This window comes from Musa acuminata, chromosome BXJ1-5 (assembly GCF_036884655.1).
Source record: "Musa acuminata AAA Group cultivar baxijiao chromosome BXJ1-5, Cavendish_Baxijiao_AAA, whole genome shotgun sequence".
NCBI lineage: Eukaryota > Viridiplantae > Streptophyta > Magnoliopsida > Zingiberales > Musaceae > Musa > Musa acuminata.
The window spans coordinates 4007458-4027576 of NC_088331.1; the positions used below are offsets into that span (position 1 = coordinate 4007458).

The window sequence follows — 20119 nt, forward strand, 5'->3', positions numbered from 1 at the left end:
GGTTCACACCAATAAGAAAAGTTTCACTGGAGAATATATAGCAACCGCCAGCAGCAGCAGTTAATCAAGGCCAACCGATAGATACAGATTCCTGCAGCTACAAGATCAGCATTCTTCCACTCGACAGCTACAGTCAATCTACACTAGCATAATATAGAACAATCGAATCCAGATAAAAAATCTTAGCAAGTAAGAAAATTGAAAGAGACATTAAACCTTCATAGCTTGTTGCAGCCATGGGAAACAAGGCATATGTTTGTTCCAAATTATGACTGAGGCACATCTCTGATCCATGCCATAAGTCTAAAGTTGTTGAAGCTGCGCTTTGACGATCAAAAGGCCTACAAGTCAAACCATATGAGCAAAAGGTAGGCACATGTTAGAAGCACAAATTGCTTCCGTAGTGGTGTGGGAAGTAAAACAATCCTTGGCCCCTGGCAAGGATGGTGCAGCATCACATCCAAGTGTCGCTGGAAATCTACTTCTTCCGAAAACATCAGCATATGTTAATTGAAACAAGAAATGGCATGGTCATGAGACTCATGACTGCTAACACCACTTTTAAGTGCTAAAAAGATTAAAAACAAATAAGTTGTTATAATTAGAACATGTTCAAATCATAGGGTCAATGACGTTAAACAAACATCTAGCATAAGTCTTACCATCTCACAGGCCTAAAAATGTATCTTAGGAAACATGATATAGTGCATACTGGAACCCACTTCTAGCTTCCGTTATGCTGGGACAGCAAAATGACACCACGGGCATCAACCAAACATCATTCAATCATCAAGTGGACTCAACAGCACCATCAACATCACCATCACCATCAAAAAACCATCAAGATTGACGAACAAGGATCACCGGGCACAACATCAGCAAGGAAATATCCTTCTGATTTCATCTCGCCACAGGCCACATCAGCACTTTCACGAACAGATAACTAGAAAATGCACAATGCAGTCTATCATAAGTTGCAACAATTATCAGAGAACCAGTCCAGAATAAAAGCATAGAAAAAGGATAGTATCACGTTACATAACGAACAAAATCACTCTGTAACGAAAACTGTTAAAGTCCAAAACTAGTTTTACACCACTACCAAGACATTTTAGAAGCTAGTATTAAGTCTAGTAAAGCACAAAACATTCAACCTTAACAGGAGCCCAGTAAACCAAAATAGGAACAGCGATAAGCATCCTCCCAGGCATAAGTTGCACATCAATCCTGTAAGATAACATTTTAGATTAACCATATAATTGTACGAAAGATCATTATGCATTCAGCAAAAGAAAGTGAACAAACATGCAACAAATAACAACCTCATTTGGGCTACGAGGAGATGGACTCCTGGAATTTGCACCACGATCTTGGGGTGAAACGTTTCTTGAAGGTGGGGAACGTACAGAATGGCTACCTTTATTGGGGCTTGAGGGAGGAGTCCGATGGGGTGTCAGGCTCCTTTCAGGACTAGGAATATGCCTAATTGGTGAAGCACTACAATTTAAAGATAGGTTACTTGAAGCTGCACGATACATCAATAACAGGTAGGTACATAATGCTACCTGTCATATGAGACGCTCCTACTCCTTCGATCATCTCTGCCACGGCCTCCATAATAATCAAGACTACCGCTGCGGCTTCGACTTCGACTTTGGCTTCTGCTTCGGCGGCGGTGATCTCTTTCCCGATCATGGTATCTGTCACTTTCATATCTCCCTCTGCTTCGACTATGGCTTCGCCTCCTATAATCCTTCTCGCGATAATCATCTCTATACCTGATACAATTTCATACATGACATTAATCAAGGCTCATCTGGATGCTAAGATCAAGAATGGAGAGCTTGGCAAGTTGACTTGGCCAATCCACCAAATCACATGATTTTAAAAGCTAGGTCTAAAAGAAAAATCTAACTCAGGCATAAAAAAAGAGCTTGAAATGGTTGGAGTTAAACGATATGTTGAGTCATAGACTTAGCCATGTTAGCCCACTTTCTCAGACATGGGTATAACTTATACACCTGAATCAATCTGAGTCATGATCAAGAAAGGGTCATGGCCTGTAGGTTGCTTTAAGAAGAAAACAGGAAACTCATACATATTTGTGGGTTGCCATACCTTTTAGATGCTGCTGACAATAGAACAACAGAAGGCAAATTTTGGAGGGCTTATCGCTCCCTTTTCTGTTCTGTAATTACCATGATATATACAGAGAAGGCATAAAAACAAAGCACGAAGAGAACAGAGAAAATGGAAAACAAACATTACGGATAGGAACCATCCACCAGCTTAAGCTGAGGTTAGTAGCTTTCTCTTCCCTTGTCCCTCAACTTCCTTTTTGTCACTCTTTCTTGTTTCCCCTTGCTTCTTCTTTCTTCTTTGTTTTCTGCAGGGACCATCCTTGCAGAAGAGTTGCTGTGTTTTTCTATTTACTTTTTCTATTTTTTATGTTTTGTCATGCTCTGAAAGTTAAATCAGATATATACACCATGTTGGCTCATGTTGTTTCACTGTATTTTTTTAGTATTTGATGAATTTTTTGTTTCATAGCGGGCTTCTTATTTGACTACAGGTATAATCATTGACCACCAGATTTTAGTTCAATTTGTTGCTTTTGTAACTTGAACTAACCGGGGCTAAATCTGCAGGATTGATTTTATGAGATGTACATATACAGTTTTGGCAGGTTTCTTTCGAAAAAGTGGTGACTCAGCTGACACAACATTGGCAAAGATGGCATATACATTAATATCATTAGAAGGTGAGAATGGTGTGAACATAGTAAACAAGTTATAGAACTTAAAACCAGACTGGCTCATTAATCAGTACTCACAATTCTACTAGTTCAAAATTCAATATATCATCTCTTGCTAGATCCAGACACCCTAAAATGTTGGAACAAAGCACATCATAGGCCTCAGATTATTCCTTCTGATTCTTGTTTATCAATCATTAAACTTCAAGACACCAATTATTATACAGAATCAGGTGGAATGTAATGACCATATATCAACAAGGCTGAATGAGTCATGATTAACCTGGTCCTTAATACTACATGCATTTAACCAGGTCCATTATAAATTTTTTATCATATAATTACCACATGTAGTTTCAGAATGACCATTGGAAAAACAAGAGTTCCCTAAGCTTGAAATAAGTTTCTGCTGATTATTCGTTTTTCCTTCCATATGTGGATTGAAGAGCCTATTAGTCATAGGTATTAACCACATACAAGAGATGCACCTACATATTAATCAATATTCTATGACACAAATATTTACATTCAACTAGAAGCACTTACACAACATAATGAGTACCATCATAGTAAGCTTATTAAACACTAATTCATATAGATAATATTGCAAGTCCATCATTATCATGTCATGGCAACACCAGTTATGCATGATGCCATCTCCTAGGCACTTGATGATAAATCTACTTAAAACTTCAACAAAAGTGTCACCTTTTCCATTATTGTACGGATCAAAGTTATTGTTCAAAAAGGAAGAAGCCACACAAACATAGACAAACTATCAAGGAGATCTCAGAAAAGCCATTTTTGTTCTTCATGATGCCTTACCTATGCCGAGGGCTGCGACTTCTTGACCTTCCCCTTGTCTTTGGGATTGCTTCCACAATTCTTCCTTTCTGACTGCAGTAAAAGACAAACAACATAACATGCAACAATGAAAAGTATCATATGATGAGTAGAAACTGAACATATCATAACATATACAAATGATCAGTTGCATATATAGAAATTTATATTGCACTCCAAAAGGTGATGTGATAGACAAGATCAGCAAAACCATAATAAGTTTGTATAAATCCGACAAAATGTGGAGCAACAAAGCACACACCAGTAACATCATCACTTATGGATCATGTCAGTCATATTGATAATATTATCTTGGTTAATGAATTCAACAATATTTTCAACTCAACCAGCTAGCTTAGACTATGGCCAGCAGTGAGCTAGTTTGGGCCTAAGAAATTAACTTTTTCAGATAGCAAAGTCCCAAATTTCATTATTAAAACAAGGCAAAAATGAGGAGTTATAAATAATTTTGCATATCCACCTTAAATGTTTATTAAACATTACGCCTCTAAACAAGTGGCTGCTTCAGTTTAATAGGAGGTAGAACCCTCTAAAGCACTAACAACTGACAATTGCTCCATCAATCTTATGATTGTATTGCAAAAAAGAAAGGCAGCATATATATATATATATATATATATATATATATATAAAATTTTTCTAGAATTTATCCAATATATAATCCTACTACAACTTATCCAATATTTTTCGAGAATTCTCTAACTGTTATAGTGCTGAAAAAAATCCAAAATTAGTCCTTGCCTCTGTCCTGCTACTGCTACTCATACTTCCAGGTCCAGCTGAACCCCTAGACCCTTCGCTGTGCCAACAAACTTGCACTTGTGCAGCAAAGGGAGGCATCCAGATCCCATTAGGCTTTCAAGTGTTAGTGCCTGTTGATGCAATTTGGGTAAGTATCAGAAATTGGAAACTTCAAATGTTGTGTGGGGCTGTTGAGCCCTGTTTTTAGACCAAATAGGACTTGTCAGCTCCACATTCTCGTTAGGATAGGCCTCAAAACACTTTCCTTCCCCGCTTATTCTGGGTGAACTCGGACCTGTCACCGTTTCTCAGTGCAATTAGCATTTGCAACCAAACCAATAAAGCAATCCAATCTGACTAGCCGAATTGGTGTGGCACAATGGATGGTCAAATGAATTGGTGTGGCACTGTGGTTACTAATACTGCATTGACAAGAAAGAGGTTCCACATCTCATAACCAGGTCTATTTAAGAAAAATATAACTGTTAAAGTAAACTAATTCAAACTGTTCTGTAAGTTTAACATGTTAGGATCTTAATGGCACTAAAACGAAAAGGGTGAATTAGTACAATAACGTTTTTAATTGATTTTAAAACTAGATCAATAAATCAACACGTTTCAGAAACTTGATTAATCAAGTTAAAGTTGCAAGTAAATATAATACAAGTAAAGAGCAAGTAAAAAGAGACAAACCAATTTATAGTGGTTCAATCTTCCCGACCTACGTCCACTCTCGATTTATTTTTTCTCGAGACCATCGGTTTTCAGTATCGATCTTCTTTCCAATGGACGAAGATCAACGACCCTTATTACAACTTTCTCCTTTTTCAAGCTGAGGAGATAACTCACACTCTCTTTTTACAACACCTTTTTTTTCTCAGATATAAATGCTTCATCAGCCAAACTTGAGTGAGATATTTATAAGTCCCAAAAGACTTCAAAAATGAGTCAAAAAATTCAAATCCCTAAAATTTCGAGACACGAGGATACTACCACCGACATTGGATAATACTACCACTACAACTAGGTGGCTCTGGCGATACTACCACCGACCTAGACGGTACTACTGTCGGTATAAGCGATACCACTACCGAAAACGCCGACAAAACAAAACAATGCTTTTCGACTGACCCAGACAGTACTACCGCCTAAGCCTGATAATACCATCACCCAAGCCTGGCTTAGACCACCGATTTAACCATCTAACAGGCACAATTCAGCCCTGGCTTATGCCTAATGGCTTCCTTAACAAGTTGAGATAGTTTTGACCCAATACCAACTAAAATTAACCTATAATGACATCGATCAAGACTTTGATAAATCAATCATGCATACAACACATTTAAGAAACTTTCGACACGTTGTACGCGCTTTCAACATGTCGTCGAAACCTCCGACACATCGTTCTTTCCCTCAACATATCGCCCTTTTCAATTATATGTCGACTTTCTCATGACATCCAATCTTCCGACGCAATATCCGATCCTTCCTGCACAATGCCCAAACCTATAGCATGCAGTCCGATCTCCAACACATCGACCAATCCTTCAACTTAACGTCCAATTTTCGACATGACTATTTTTCAATGCAACGTCCGACTCTCTAGCATCACTTATCTCAGAAACATATTTAGTCCGATAAATTCATCAATTAGTTTTATAATCAAAATCCAAGATTCAACATAACAAACTTCCTTAACCCATATTAAACATATAATATCTTTGATTTCTTAATGATGATATCCTGAATTCTCCACAATCATATTCTATTTCAATATTTTGGTATTCTCTTTTCCAATCATATTATATATATATATATATATATATATATATATATATATATATATATCTCACAAATTTGGCATTCAACTATCTCAATTTAAGTGAAACCTATGTGCAGAGTCATAGAATAGAACGAATGTTTATTGTAAGAACATTTTCTTATTTCATTTAAAACATCAATTTATACAAGTTGCACTTTGGGCTCAAGCTATTCAAGTCAGTGCTCTCACTCGAATATCCACCTTAATAATAGCCGCCATGATCTATAAGTCACATATTCTTTGTAATAATGCTCTTTTTCTTAAAGCACCAAGAAACCCAAAAAGCATAACTGTGGCGACTATACTCAAATTAGGTTTTCATGGTGCAAGATAATGAATTACCTAAGAGAACCAAAAGCATATTCAAGCAACCATCCTAGAAGGCTTAACATATACATTGTTCAATACTCTACAACTGAATGGGCCTCAAGGCTTCCCAAACTCTACTCAACTGGCTCCTTAGTCAAAACACTTTTCTAAAATGAAGTAACGTAGGAGAAAGGATATAGCTTGAGTGCATAAACTCATCTCCTATGGTAGGTCACAGAAAAGCAGTGCTAAAGAGACTCAGGTTGAAGTCCTTTGGATATCATGTAGTTATTTAAATCAGAAACGATCAGAAAATTATCTTTATTGTAGTTTAAAGATATTGTGTCCATGGGATCAAATAATGAAATAACATAAAAAGTACATAATGGTTTTGAACATAGTTCCTCGAAAGTACACAATAAAAAATATCCGAAGTTCTAAGCACTTCTAATCCAATTGAATCACTGTCACTGTTCTTTCGTATAGCATTGTGTATATTCTCAAACCACTCAAGATAGTTATGTACCAATTAACCAGACATGCATTAGTAAGTATGCTATTATTACAACCAAAGAAGAAAGAAAAGCATAAGGAAAAAAGAAAACAAAGATTAAGATCAAAATATATGATGCATCCCACTCCAACAAATCTGTAATTAGGTTAGATAACTCAAACAAAAGACAACCTGCCTCAGTACCAAGATCAGATCTATATTTAACAGATTAATAGGTCAGAAGACAACCAAATTTAAGAAAAAGGCCTCTCTTTTACAGAGTTGGAGCTTTAAAGATAATAAATAGAATACAATAAGAAGTTGGAGCTTTAAAGATAATAAATAGAATATAATAAGATGGTAAATAGTGAAAAAGAAGCAACCACGGCATTCAAAGGGTTCCAACCATCTAATTTGATTTATCCTTCTTTTTCTTGTACAGTGTAAGTGGCAAAGACGGACTTCAAAGAAACTAAGCTAGCTAACACCATCTAATTTGATTTATCACGACAAATGCAGAATAACTTACATGCGCTCAGCGTTGGGTCCATATTTTGCAAACTGAACCATAATATTTCGTCCATCCACGTTCCTCCCTAAAAGATCAAAAAAGATTAAAGCAGAAACAAAAGAAGTTTCAGCTTTGACATATTAAGGAAACAAACCTTAATTCACATCATCATCAAGCACACTTTATAAGAAAAAGGAAAGAAAGAAATTAAGTAGGAGAAACTTGCCGTCAAGCCTATCAACAGCCTTCTGTGCCTCATCCGCATACTTATACCTCACGAAAGCGAACCCCCGCGACTCCCCAGTCCTTTAAATCCTCAATAAACAAAATGATCAACGATTGCAAAAAGACTCGCAAATCCCACAAAGGATAAACAACGCTCACCTCCGGTCCCTCGGAATGAAAACGTCAACCACTTTCCCGTACCGGTCAAAGAGTGGGAAGAGATCATCCGCCGTGGTTCCTAGCGATCCAAGAATGGACACGTCAGTGGTAGATATAGATCAAAAGCAGAGAGATGGCGAGGGAATTAAATGGGAGGTGCTTACGGAAGCTGATGTTGAGAACGAGAAGGGAGTAGGTGTCCTTGATGTCCGGCGGTCCCGATCTCCCGAAGTGCGACATGGCCGTCGACGACGAGAGAAAGATCTGGAGTCTAGGGATAGGGTTTCCAAGGGGAGAAGTCGAGACGGCTTTCGAAACTGGGGAAAGGATATAAAAGGGAAAAAAGTGGCGGACAATTTATAGCGCAATACAAACGGGACAAAATAAAAAACGCAGGTCCGGTTCTCGCATTGTTGATCCGAACCCGACGGTCGATTCGAGCCAATACTATGTACAATACTTCCAAATACGTGTATTTTTTATCAAAAAATTATATATCATTTAATAAACTAAAAATAATAATATCCCAGTGTCTAACTCAGTTAACTCTAAAAAAAAAAAAACAAGTAATTTTTCAGAAAAAACTTATTGATAGAGAAAATAATGAAGTATTACACCGTTGATTATCCAATCGGAGACTATCACCTAGGCAATGATATAAGCAAAAAAACTCACATCGTTCTCCTGTGATCATCGACACAAGAGCACGATGCTTTGACCCCTACCCATCTCAGACGCCTACATGAGCTAGTCGAATGGTGCATTGATTTACGACAATAAAGCTCATCCCCTTTTGTTTTCTTTTTTTGGGTCGTCTATGGTAAGTGACTTGTCACTCCCCATCAACAATGATTTCGTGAAGGCTCGCATGCCTAACTGTAAAGGAGATTAATCTTAGGCGACATAGCATAGGTTCATTTTTCCTTGTTTTCGGACTCTTGGCACCAGGGATCATCCCTTGTTTATCCCAAGCAGACTTCAGCCTTGAAAAATGGCACTCATGCAATTGTCCTTCGTAGAGGGTGTGCCCACCACCAATCAATCTCGCTCTATCAATCGCTCGGGTATACAAACTAATCCTCAAAGCTCAAAAGTAAGAGGAGCATCTCTACTATTACCACCTCCCAATTAATTTTACCATTGGAGGGGTCGAATCGAGAATATCTCTCGATGCTAACCACTTGTGTAGGGACCTCGGTAAGGCTAAAGCGCACCTCAAAATGATGTCAAATCTATCTCTAGCAAATAAGCATCATCTTGAGATCGTACCAACCAAATCTACCTCCCACTCCAACCTCCTCTCGTGATCTCTCGTGAGCTCCTTGAATAAGCTTGTGTCTTTGGAATCAAACCATGTCGACTCCACGGTATCAAGTCAATAACACATCTCATTTAAAAAATTCTTAATTAACGTTAATATTATTCTTATATTCATCTCGTTGATCGTTGCCTCCATGCCATCAGTCCCAATCCTATAGTTTCCATCCCATCATCATCGTTGTCTTTGTCATTACCTCGAAGAAAGAGACTACGAGCAATGATACGGATGCACAGAGACTATATATATATATATATATATATATATATATATATATATATATATATATATATATATATATATATATATATATATATCAACGTAACCAACTCCACCCTCACCGGTAGTATCCATTAAGTCATCATAATTTAATTTAAGCCGATCAAAATGTAATTTAGATCATTTAATAAAAATATGATTCTGCAATAAGTAAGTATATAAATGTTGAACAAAATGGAAGAGTATAATTGTAATTACGTATAACACGAGAGAGGGAGTATTATCCTTATTATTAAAAATAAATTTATGAATGAACCACAAATAAAAACCAATTAAAGCACGAAGAAACAAATGTGCAATAGTAATCACCAAATGATATCTCCTTTGCTAAAGCCCAAATCCCTTATGCCGTGGGTTCAGTAATCACCCATAATTTTCTCCCTTAACATAAATTAATTATCATAAATAATATATTATATTATTTTAAATTATTATTATTATTTATTTATTATATATTTATAATTATGTAAATAACTAAAATTATTTTTTATTCATATAAATAAGATAAAATTTTATCAATCAATTAAATTATTAATTAATTTATTTTAATATAATTTTTAGAAAATAAATAGTTTGAATTCTATTTTTTCTATGAATCGTAAGAAATAAATATTATGTTTCAATCTTATAAAAATAAATAAAAAATAAAATATTACTTACCTTTCAAGTTTCAAGGATATCTCCTCCGTCATTATTCCTCACTAAGCTTTATAATAACGAGAGGATTAAGGGAAGAATTCTCCCGGTGATCCTTATTAGAGAATCCACAATGAGAGGTAAGATCTTATATTATTTTTAATCAATTTTGATTCATATTTTAAAATGATATTAGAAGTATTTTAATTTTATGATACCTAATAATATTTTAATTTTAAAATTTTATGATTAATAAATAATAATTAATTTATGATGTTAGAATGATTATTTGATTTATTATGGTATCTTAAGCTTTAATAAATTTTAAGATTAAATAAATTATTTAAACTTCTTAATTTTAAATTAATATAATAGTTTTAATTTATTTAATTAGATATAATTATGTTTCAAGAATCATGCATAAATTTTTATGATTTAATTAGTTTTAAATTTAAGATCATCAATTTAAATTGATTAATTCATGGATTTAAGTTACTCTCTAATAATCTAAAATATTAAAATTTAATTTAATAAGAGGAGTCTAATTAGGGTGAGTTAAGTTAATTGATCAAACTAGCCCATATAGCTAAATACCACATAGCACATGTAACGAAGTATAACCCAACCCATGAGATCAAATATAGTCCAACTTATATGATTATACATGACTTAACTTATGTAACCAAGTATGATCCAAACTATGTAGTTAAGCATGATTCAACCAATGTGATCATGTACGATTCAATTCAAGTAGCTAAGTATAACCCAACCCATATACCCGAGTACAACTTAGCATATGCAGTAAAGTATTATCCAACTCATGTGGTTAAGTATGACTCAACTTATGTGGTTAGGTGAGATGCAGCGTATGTGACAATATATGATAAAACTCATGTGCTCAGATATGACCCAACCTATATGACAAAATAAGAGTAAGCTCATATAACAAAGTACAATCAACTCATATTGCTAAGCATGATCCAACCTGTGTGATCAGGTACAATCCTATGGTTAAGCACAACTAAACTCATGTATCTATATATGATCAAACCTACGAGTTAAGCACAACCTAATTTAGTAGTAATGCTTAACCTAGCTCATGAAGCTAGACTCGCTTAGCTATGCGATTGGCATTAGATATATTATTGTATCTTTATCTAGCCCATTGTACCTTACCCAATATGATACTTAGACATGTATTTGTGGCACACGTAATCTAATTTTATTTTATTAATTTTATTTTATTTTATTGGTTTGAGCTCGTCAATTGACTTAATCAGACATGTTTGATTGATTCAAGTCGGTTTAAAGTGATTCTAAACCAACTTGGGTACTTTAAACCTACTTAACTTAATTAAAATCAATCAGATTTAAATTAAACTAGTGTAAGGTGATTCTAAGCTTATGCTATTAGGATATATGGTTGGTTTCATTAAGTCCTAATTGAATTGAATTTAATGTAAGACAATTGAGCTATTTCAATTAAGATTTTGGTTGATTTAGAACTTTTAAGAGATTGATGCAACGTATCTTTATCAATTGACGAACTTAATAGCTTTATTTAAAAGTATCATTTAAATATTATTATTATTATTATTTATTTTTTTCTAAATTTATTATATTGATGTAATTGTTATCATATAATATACATGGCTATGCTAGTGGTCTATATTAGAGGTGTAACATATTAAAAGAGTTACAAGCTCATCATAATGGAGTCATCGATGAATATAGTTTAGTAGATCATATATTTAGTATATTCTTTATAATATTTTATACATTATTTCTTAGAATACATGAATGGGTGAATGTAATGAATGATTATGATTGATTATATATCTTTACCTAGCTAGGTAAAGCGATTTGCTTTGAAGATTAATAGGTTATTAGATGTGATGATCAGATAATTCATCCATCCGCTATTAGGAGGAATATATCCCATGAAATAAGCTTCTCTATTCGCTATGAAATACATCTTTGTTATTTAACTATTATGCATGTCATTGAGATGACTAATGCATAATTTTATTTATTACATAAGAATTATTATTATATTTTTGATACATGAGTTTAATAATAAATTGATATGTTATTATTTTATATTAAATTATTGAGATATATTATAAATTTTAAAATTATTTTTATGAATTTTCGAAGGTTCTTACCAACATATGTAGTTGTTGATGTGTTTTTACCTTATATTTATTTTTAGAATAATCTACTATTTTATAGCAGATCTAAGACTCGCATAGAAGAAAATTTTTTGCCACATATAATAAATTTTTTTTATTATTGTAAAAATAAGGATTTATATTTAAAATAAAAACTATATAAAAATTATAAATATTAAAAATAAAAAAATAATTTATTTTAAAAAACTAATTCGTAACCATTTAATGAAAGAAAAAAAATCCTATATAAAGAAAAAGCTCATCGAAAAATATATGTCTCGAGTATTTTGTTCTTGAGTATTATGGACAAATTATTTAGATTATTATATCGTCGCAATCTCTTTATTGCTAAAAATTATATCAAATTTTTATAATTATAAAATCATAATAAATCACTTTATTTTTAGTAACGTTGTCTACTAACAAAAGATAACAAAAGAGATGATACTATATATAATAAGTTATATGATTAAGGTTTATTTTAGCCCATGTGATTATCATCATAGATCTCTTAAGTATTTATGATTTACTTATGTCTAAAATAATCTTTATATTTAAAAAAACATAGTATATAAGTTCTTCTCGTCAAGTATGAGTTAATAGACGTTAGAGTTTGCTTACGTGACATACTGACTCATAATAAATCATTAATATATTAACACGTGTAATTTAAATTTAAAAAATGTTTGAGGTTCATTTTAGCCCTTATAGTTTTAGTCATGAAGCTCTTAAGCTCTTATGATTTACTTATGTCTAAAATAACTCATATATTTTTAGAAACATAATATATAAACTCCTCTCATCAAATATGAGTTAACAGACACTAATGTCTGCTTATGTGATATGTTGATTCATAATAAACCATTAATATATTGACACATGTAATTTAAGTTTAAAAAAAACTGAGACTAACATCAATGGTGAGAGGAGGCGTCATCATGAAAGCAACCACTAGTAGCAACACCGAGTCACTGTTGCCCAACAGGGCATCATATGCACATAACCTCTCTTGCGCTAACAGCGAGCTCAATAGCTTCTTTCAATCCAGTCTCATGTGGATGTGCGTCGACCAGTCCAATGCTAAGTATACAGTGGTCTCCTGGTCCCTCTTCCTCCTCATAAGCATATTTGTCCCCATTATCTCTTACTCTATCCTCTCTTGTGCCCCTACCTACCCTGCATATGACATGGTGGTCCAACTTTCCCTCACCTTCGCCTTCTACCTCTCATACTTTTGCCTCTTCATAGGAGAGGTAGCTTACAAGGTATGGTGATACTCATCAGGATCGGAGCGAGTGTCGTTCGCGGTGGTGGGTAGTGCCATGGTGGGTGATGTGGTGGCACGCTCCTTTGAGCTAGTGAGCTGGATCTATCGGATGCCACTCGTCAGCTCTATGGCTCATGCCACCATGTCGCCCACCACTGCGCTGCCCACCATCGCGAACGATACTCGCTTCGATCCTGATGAGTACTACCGTACGTTGTAAGCCACCTCCCGTACGAAGCATTATTTCACGAAGACGAAGAACAAGTGAAAAGAAGCGCTAGATGCCGTAACGACAAACGAAGGCGGAGAGAGCGGTAGGAGAGGCCGAAGACAAATGTGAGGGAGAGCTAGACCATCATGTCATAAGCACGATGAGTGGAGGCGTAGGAGAGGACGGAGTGGAAGGCAGTGGGGATGAAGATGTCGAGGATGAGGAAGAGGAACCAAGAGACCTCTACGTGTCTAGCATCAAATTGGTCGACGCATATCCACCTGAGACAGGACTAGAAGCTATTGAGCTCATCGTTAGTGTGGGAGAGGCTAAGTGCGTATGATACTCTGATAAGCAACAATGACTTAGTGCTATTATTGGTAGATGTCTTAGTTTTTTTTTAAATTTAAATTACATGTGTTACTATATTAATGATTTATTGTGAGTCAACATACCATGTAAGCAGACTCTAACGTAACGTTTGTTAACTTAGACTCGATAGTAAGAGCTTATATGTTATGTTTTTGAAAATCTAAATATTATTTTAGGCACAAGTAAATCATAAGGGTTTAAGAGGTCCATAGCTAAAATCATAAGAGCTAAAATAGATCTTAATTCTTTTTTAAATTTAAATTATATATTATTATATTAATAATTTATTATAATTTAATATGTCACATATACTTTTATATCTATTAATTCACAATAGGAACTAATATGTTACGTTTTTTTAAATATAAGGATTCTTAAACTACTTTAGCTTAACACCTATACAATCTTAAACCTAAATTATAATAAATTACATACTTGGTACAAACTTAATGGGTAAAAGAGTCATTTCACCTTCTCTATCGTTTCCTAATGCCCGGCTGGGTCCGGCCGTCTACGTTTGCGAGCGGTGCGGCAGCGCGTCGGCTGCCCAAGGTGGGAAGTACGGGGGTGCAGATGCAGGACGATGTGGCGTTGGCGTCGCGGAGGAGGATGAGGGGGAAGGGGGAGGGGGGAGGAGAAGAGGTGGACGAGGACGAGGAAGACGAGGAAGCGGAGGATGGCGTCGATGAGGAAGGGGAGAACCAGGTGGTGCCGTGGTCGATGACGCCGCCAACGGTGGCGAGCTCAACGAGCAGTCGGGGGGTGACTCCTCATTTTCTTCCTCAACACCCAAACAAAACCCAAGAAAACAAAAAGCAAGCAGCCATCTTTATAGAGAAGAGCGGAGCCAAGCCAGGCAACATGCTCCTTCCCCACCTCATCACCTCCCTCCATCTCTCCACCGCGGCGGCACCCGGCGCCTACGAGGTGCTGCGCTCCCACGGCCTCCCCATCGCGCTGCTGCCCAAGGGGGTGAGGGAGTTCGAGGTGGACGGCGGCGCCCGATTCCGAGCCGGGCTCGACGCGCCCCCTGCACCACCAAGTTCGAGAGCGAGGTTCGCTACAATGCCACCCTCGCCAGCACCATCTCCCCGGGCCAGATCGCCGCCCTCTCCGGCGTCTCCGCCCAGGACCTCTTCCTCTGGTTCCCCTCCTCGCCATCGGTCTCGACGACAACGCGTCCGGCATCATCCACTTTGACGTTGGCGTCGTCAATAAGCGCCTCCCCCTCTCCCTCTTCGAGTTCCCGCCCGACTGCACCCCCTCCCCTCTTCCCCTCAGGTGCGCTTTCGTCTGTGCATCCTCAACGGCAATTCCTATGCAAATGACCAACTTGAGTCTATTGGGCAATCTCCAGTACAAACTCGATCAAGATGTTGATAGAAAGGCTGCTACTTGAGATGGAAGAGTGCATCAGATCTCCTGTCTTCCTGAGTCAATGTCAGATGGATCGGAGTAAGGAACTCGATCAAACGCGCCGCCACACCGCTCGCAGGAGGAGATGGCCGGGCCCGGCCTGGCGCGAGGAAACGGGAGAGAAGGTGAAATGACCATTCTGCCGATCAGTTTTGGGCCATTCGGCACGTGATATCACGTGCAGCGTCTTTCGTCAGTTCAACATACGCGCTGTTATCAGGTTCAACTACAGAAATAATCTATAATTAGCCCGACTTATGGGGGAGACTTGAATACGTGCACTCGATTACACGTTTCGTGTTGGTCGCGGTAGCGACTCGATGGTATCGTAACGTCCATGGTTTTCGTATGCTAACAATGTGGGGTCCCTTCGGTTGATGAGTACTCACTTACACGCTTCTTCCCACGTAGTTTTCATACGCTAAAAGTATAGGGTCCCACACTTTTTCCCAAAGTGTACAGATGGGAATTACTCACGCAAAACCGCCTTGCCCTTCGTTCTTATAATCGATAGGAGGAGGAGGGGAATCGTCGATCATCCCAAATGGCAGACGGCGGCGACTGCAAGGCGCAGAACGGAACCTTCATGGAAACACTAAACGACGCCGCCGCCTTCTTCCTGCCCTCCAAACTCCTCCACTCCCTCAGCGACGTCCTGCCCTTCCTCCAATATCCCGGCGGTGGCCAGCTCCTCCGCCTCCTCCGCCGTTTCCTCCTCTCTGCCTTCCACGTCCTCCTCTATCTCCTCTCCTTCCTCCTCTTCCACCTTCCATCTCCTCCTCATCCCCCTCCGCCTCATCCTCTCGCCGCCTCCGGCTTCGCCGTGGCCCCTCTGGCCGATGGCTCTCGCGCTGGGCGCGGCCTCTCGCGCGTGCTCTTCGCCGTCGCGCACGTCCCGGTCGCCTCCCGCAAGTACGACTTCGTCCGCTCCCTCGCCGAGCGCATCCTCGACGACAACCTCCGCGCAACCGGCGGCGCGGACCTCCAGACCCTCAACCGCACCGCCCTCTCCGCCGCGTTCGCGAGGACGCTCCACGGCCTCGAGGAGGCCTTGGCCGCAGAGGCGGCGTCGGCGAGCGGGGTCCGGTCGGGGGGGCGAATCATGGGGGTGTTGAAATCGAGGTTGAGAGCGTGGGCGGCGGGGAGGGTGGTTCCGCCAGCGGGAGAGGAAGGGGCGGGCGGATCGGCTGAGAAGCTGGCGGCGGAGGCGATGTGGCTGGGGCAGAAGATGGCGGAGAACGGGGCGGCCGCGGAGGCAGTGGCCATGTGGGGGACGGCGTCGAGGCTCGCGGGTCTCGCCGTCGTCGCCGAGCCTCGGCTGCAGGTGGCCATCGTCCGGGTGTGTGGTGAGAATTCTCTCATGTCTTCTCGTTTGTCTTCATCTGTTCTGGCAATACTGCTACTCGTTTGGCAGTTGCTCTGCCTTGCTATTGGTAGTAGCTACGGAGCCCACCAATGATCCGCCTGTGGGTCCAATGCTGCTTCCAATGACGGGCAGGTGAGTGCGCAAGTTGTTTTGAATATGATTTCGTTGATCACGACGGTGTTCTCGAGCCTAATTAGGTTGCTTGTGATGTAGCCAACGCTGCATATGGTGTCCGCCATGAAAGGGCTAAGGGACAACGACTGCTGCAGTCTAAACAATTGGATGTCCTTCCATTGATTTGGTTTCATACGGACAAAAGCTACATTTTTGTTGTCCTTTTAGCAGTCAACAAAAATGCTAGATATTTGTTTCATATGAATACAAATATACTGGTCTTTATCAACATTTTATTGAATTAAATTATACTCGCAGCCGACCCAGCAGTCCCTGGAATGGAAATAGCTGCTTCTCTTTGCACTTTAGATACTATTTGAATTTGAGATGTAATCTTTCTTGTTTCCATCCCACTTTTTGGTTGATACCTTGATTAGGAATCAGAAAGTAGTGGCAGATAGAAGAACTGCTAGATGCTTTCTTTTTCTCCTGGCAACATCTTGGTCAAAGTCTGCAAACCTGCATAGGTTTTTGTTTCCTTTGGGTCATTTCTTACAATAACACCGATAATAAGTTGTAATTTTTTTCGACTATTTAGAGTCGGTTATATGAATTATCAAAGCAAGATTAACTAGACTTCTTTTTATTATTTATTTTCTATCTTCATACTACTATTCTTCAGCTCACTTTCCCCAACTCAACAATTGGCACATCATTTGCAGTTTCGCTGTTGCGAGAAAATAAGTAAAGCCTTTTGAAAGTGAATTGATGTATATACTGGACCTTTTGCTAATAGGACATTATACTGCAGCATTCATGTTCATTCATGCCAGCTCCAAGCAACTGGAAGAAGAGTGTGGAGCGGAAAAGGGAGAAACAAGTTTAGCAAGCCATCAAATATCAATGTTGAAGTCATGGCTGCCATTGCTTTGTTGTGCATGCAGTGGTGTAGACGCCCCAATACTAAGCAGTAAGGAGAGAGCAGAGATGGTGAGTTTGCTCGGAGATATGATTGGGAAGTTTAATTGGGACCAGCAAGAGGAGGTATTGTCGCTCTGGCTTTATCACTTCACTAATTGTCCTGATTCTGACTGGCCTAATCTGGAATCCTGCTACATACGTTGGTACTTAGAATCTCAAGAGCTCTTTCTGAAATGACATATAGTTTGCCTGTGTCAAATCGAATAATAATAGGTATATGTTTGCTGCTTGCTGGTGCTTCTACGGAGGAGCCAAATCCAATTACCACTATACGGTTACAGTCAGTCATCTGGTATATCGGTATACAATTTAATGTACTACGATGGAAAATAGATGTAAACCAAGTAAATTGGGTATACTTTGATGTATAAATGAAATAAAGAAAAGTTTTTCATAATTACTTTATTGAGTGTTGATTACTTCTGCAAGTAGCTTACCTCAAGGCTCGGGTCACTTCTGCTGGGCCTATCATGTTTGTTGAATTAGCAAGATTTCACATGTTGTTATAAGAAAATCATGTTGTATAGTGGTTTCTTTCTCAAAGAAGGAATTAGATTATAAACTTCGATGCGAAGTTTAAAATCTCGATTTGAAGCATGGCATCAGTGTGCCGGACAGTATTCTGACCCATACCACCCGGTATGAAGTAGTTGTATCAATGGCTTTGTGATTCTTGAATCATATTTAAAGCGGAATTCAGTTTTAGCTTACTTAGCAAATGCTGTTTTCATTAAGGTGGGTTTCACATGTTTGCTGTTTTAGAATAGAATCAAGTTATAGAATGCATGTTGCAGAGACCACATCAAAGAATATTAGGCTTACTCAAACTATAGAGCTTCTTCAATATTTCTCCCAACTGAAACCTGCTAGTCAGCTAATCTTCTTTGATCTGATCTCTGCAACACAGATATAATGTAACCAGCAAGCATGCATAGTTTTCTTGTTACGGAGCATGTGAAGCCAAGAAGAAAACACAAGTATGTAGAACTCCTTTCTTGCTTTAGTGTTTAGCTTCTCTCTTATTGCTAGCCATTACATGAAAATTAAATTTGGTAACTCCTTTTAAACCAAACTATTTTTGTGACATTTGATAGTTTAATTCTTAAACGCATGTCTTTTTAGATGCAACTGTGTTTTGATAAGTAGAAAAGAAAAACCTATTGTAATTCACATGCTGCTTGCAGACACACAACAAAGATGATGGCACAATAGTGGGTTGACAGGCAGATGAGAATCTACCATAGCAGTTGTGATGGTACATCAAAACCTAACATTCTCCCCTCACAATCCTTTTCTAGGGTGGGCATCAAATTACTCCACTAAATGGGGCCTTCTCATGGCCATGTCTCCTCTAACCAAGGAACATCCATGTGATGCTTCAGAAGTAGCAATCCACAAAAAGCTGACCAAGTTAGCTAGATTTGCCATTATGGTGTTCTACACTCTTTAATAACGACAAATTATCTTTTCTAACAGGATTAGGAAGTTTTTTGGATTTATCAATGAGTTTGAAAAGCATTTACGATAATTAATTTAAATATATATATATTTTGTTATATTTATCAAGGGGCATAAAGTCTAAATGCTTAGGCACAATGATAATTACAAAGTCACCACATATTATATTAGATTATAACATTTATCTAGTTTGATCTTAAGGGTTCAAGTGGCCCATAAAGGACCAATAAATGTGCATATAACATTGATCAAGCAGGCATAGAACGAATATTTGTTTAAAGCCAAAGATATAGTTCATATTTGTTGACAGACATCATTTAGCATATGACAAGAGAAATAAAATAGGTAAGAATGAGAATAAGGATATATACAACACTAAGATTGTTCCTTTGTTTTGCGACCTAAAATATCAAGGTTAAATTTAGTCTCATGCATCTGACTTATCATTGCGTCGCTCTTGAGATTGTAATATTTTACTTACATCTGACTTATCACTGCATCAAAGAATAGTAATTGCTTCATTCATGCGAATGAATGACTTGTAATATTTTAGTTTTCTTTCTTATAGAGGAATCAGTCATGGCTTTAAGCTACAATTTCTTGGTTATTTATATGAACATTCCTATCTCGTGTGCTTAGCCTTTTGAATCT

The 20119-nt window shown here is 37.9% G+C and overlaps 2 protein-coding genes and 1 pseudogene across 4 annotated transcripts; 2 read left to right on the top strand and 1 right to left on the bottom strand.

The window, feature by feature from the left end:
* Positions 1 to 983: 983 nt before the first annotated feature.
* On the bottom strand, positions 984 to 8215 carry LOC135673098 (serine/arginine-rich splicing factor SC35-like). 3 transcript variants are annotated; one of them, XM_065181839.1, is made up of 8 exons: positions 8044 to 8215; positions 7880 to 7958; positions 7722 to 7801; positions 7514 to 7580; positions 3581 to 3652; positions 1566 to 1778; positions 1323 to 1482; positions 984 to 1227 (listed from the first exon to the last, which is right to left on the bottom strand). In XM_065181839.1, exons 1-8 carry the CDS (start codon positions 8117 to 8119, stop codon positions 1222 to 1224), a joined length of 753 nt encoding a protein of 250 aa, XP_065037911.1. In that variant the 5' UTR covers positions 8120 to 8215; the 3' UTR covers positions 984 to 1221. The 3 variants fall into 3 exon arrangements, with proteins under 3 accessions (XP_065037911.1, XP_065037910.1, XP_065037909.1); XM_065181838.1 differs by having other exon boundaries at positions 1323 to 1497; positions 7514 to 7576; positions 7718 to 7801; positions 8044 to 8214; XM_065181837.1 differs by having other exon boundaries at positions 1323 to 1497; positions 8044 to 8212.
* Positions 8216 to 14660: 6445 nt separating this feature from the next.
* LOC135673102 (uncharacterized) lies at positions 14661 to 15960 on the top strand (annotated as a pseudogene).
* Positions 15961 to 16028: 68 nt separating this feature from the next.
* LOC135673100 (uncharacterized) lies at positions 16029 to 18410 on the top strand. The gene is made up of 2 exons (XM_065181840.1): positions 16029 to 16895; positions 17841 to 18410. The coding sequence occupies exons 1-2, from the start codon at positions 16094 to 16096 to the stop codon at positions 18185 to 18187; spliced, it is 1149 nt and encodes a 382-aa protein (XP_065037912.1). The 5' UTR covers positions 16029 to 16093; the 3' UTR covers positions 18188 to 18410.
* Positions 18411 to 20119: the final 1709 nt, after the last annotated feature.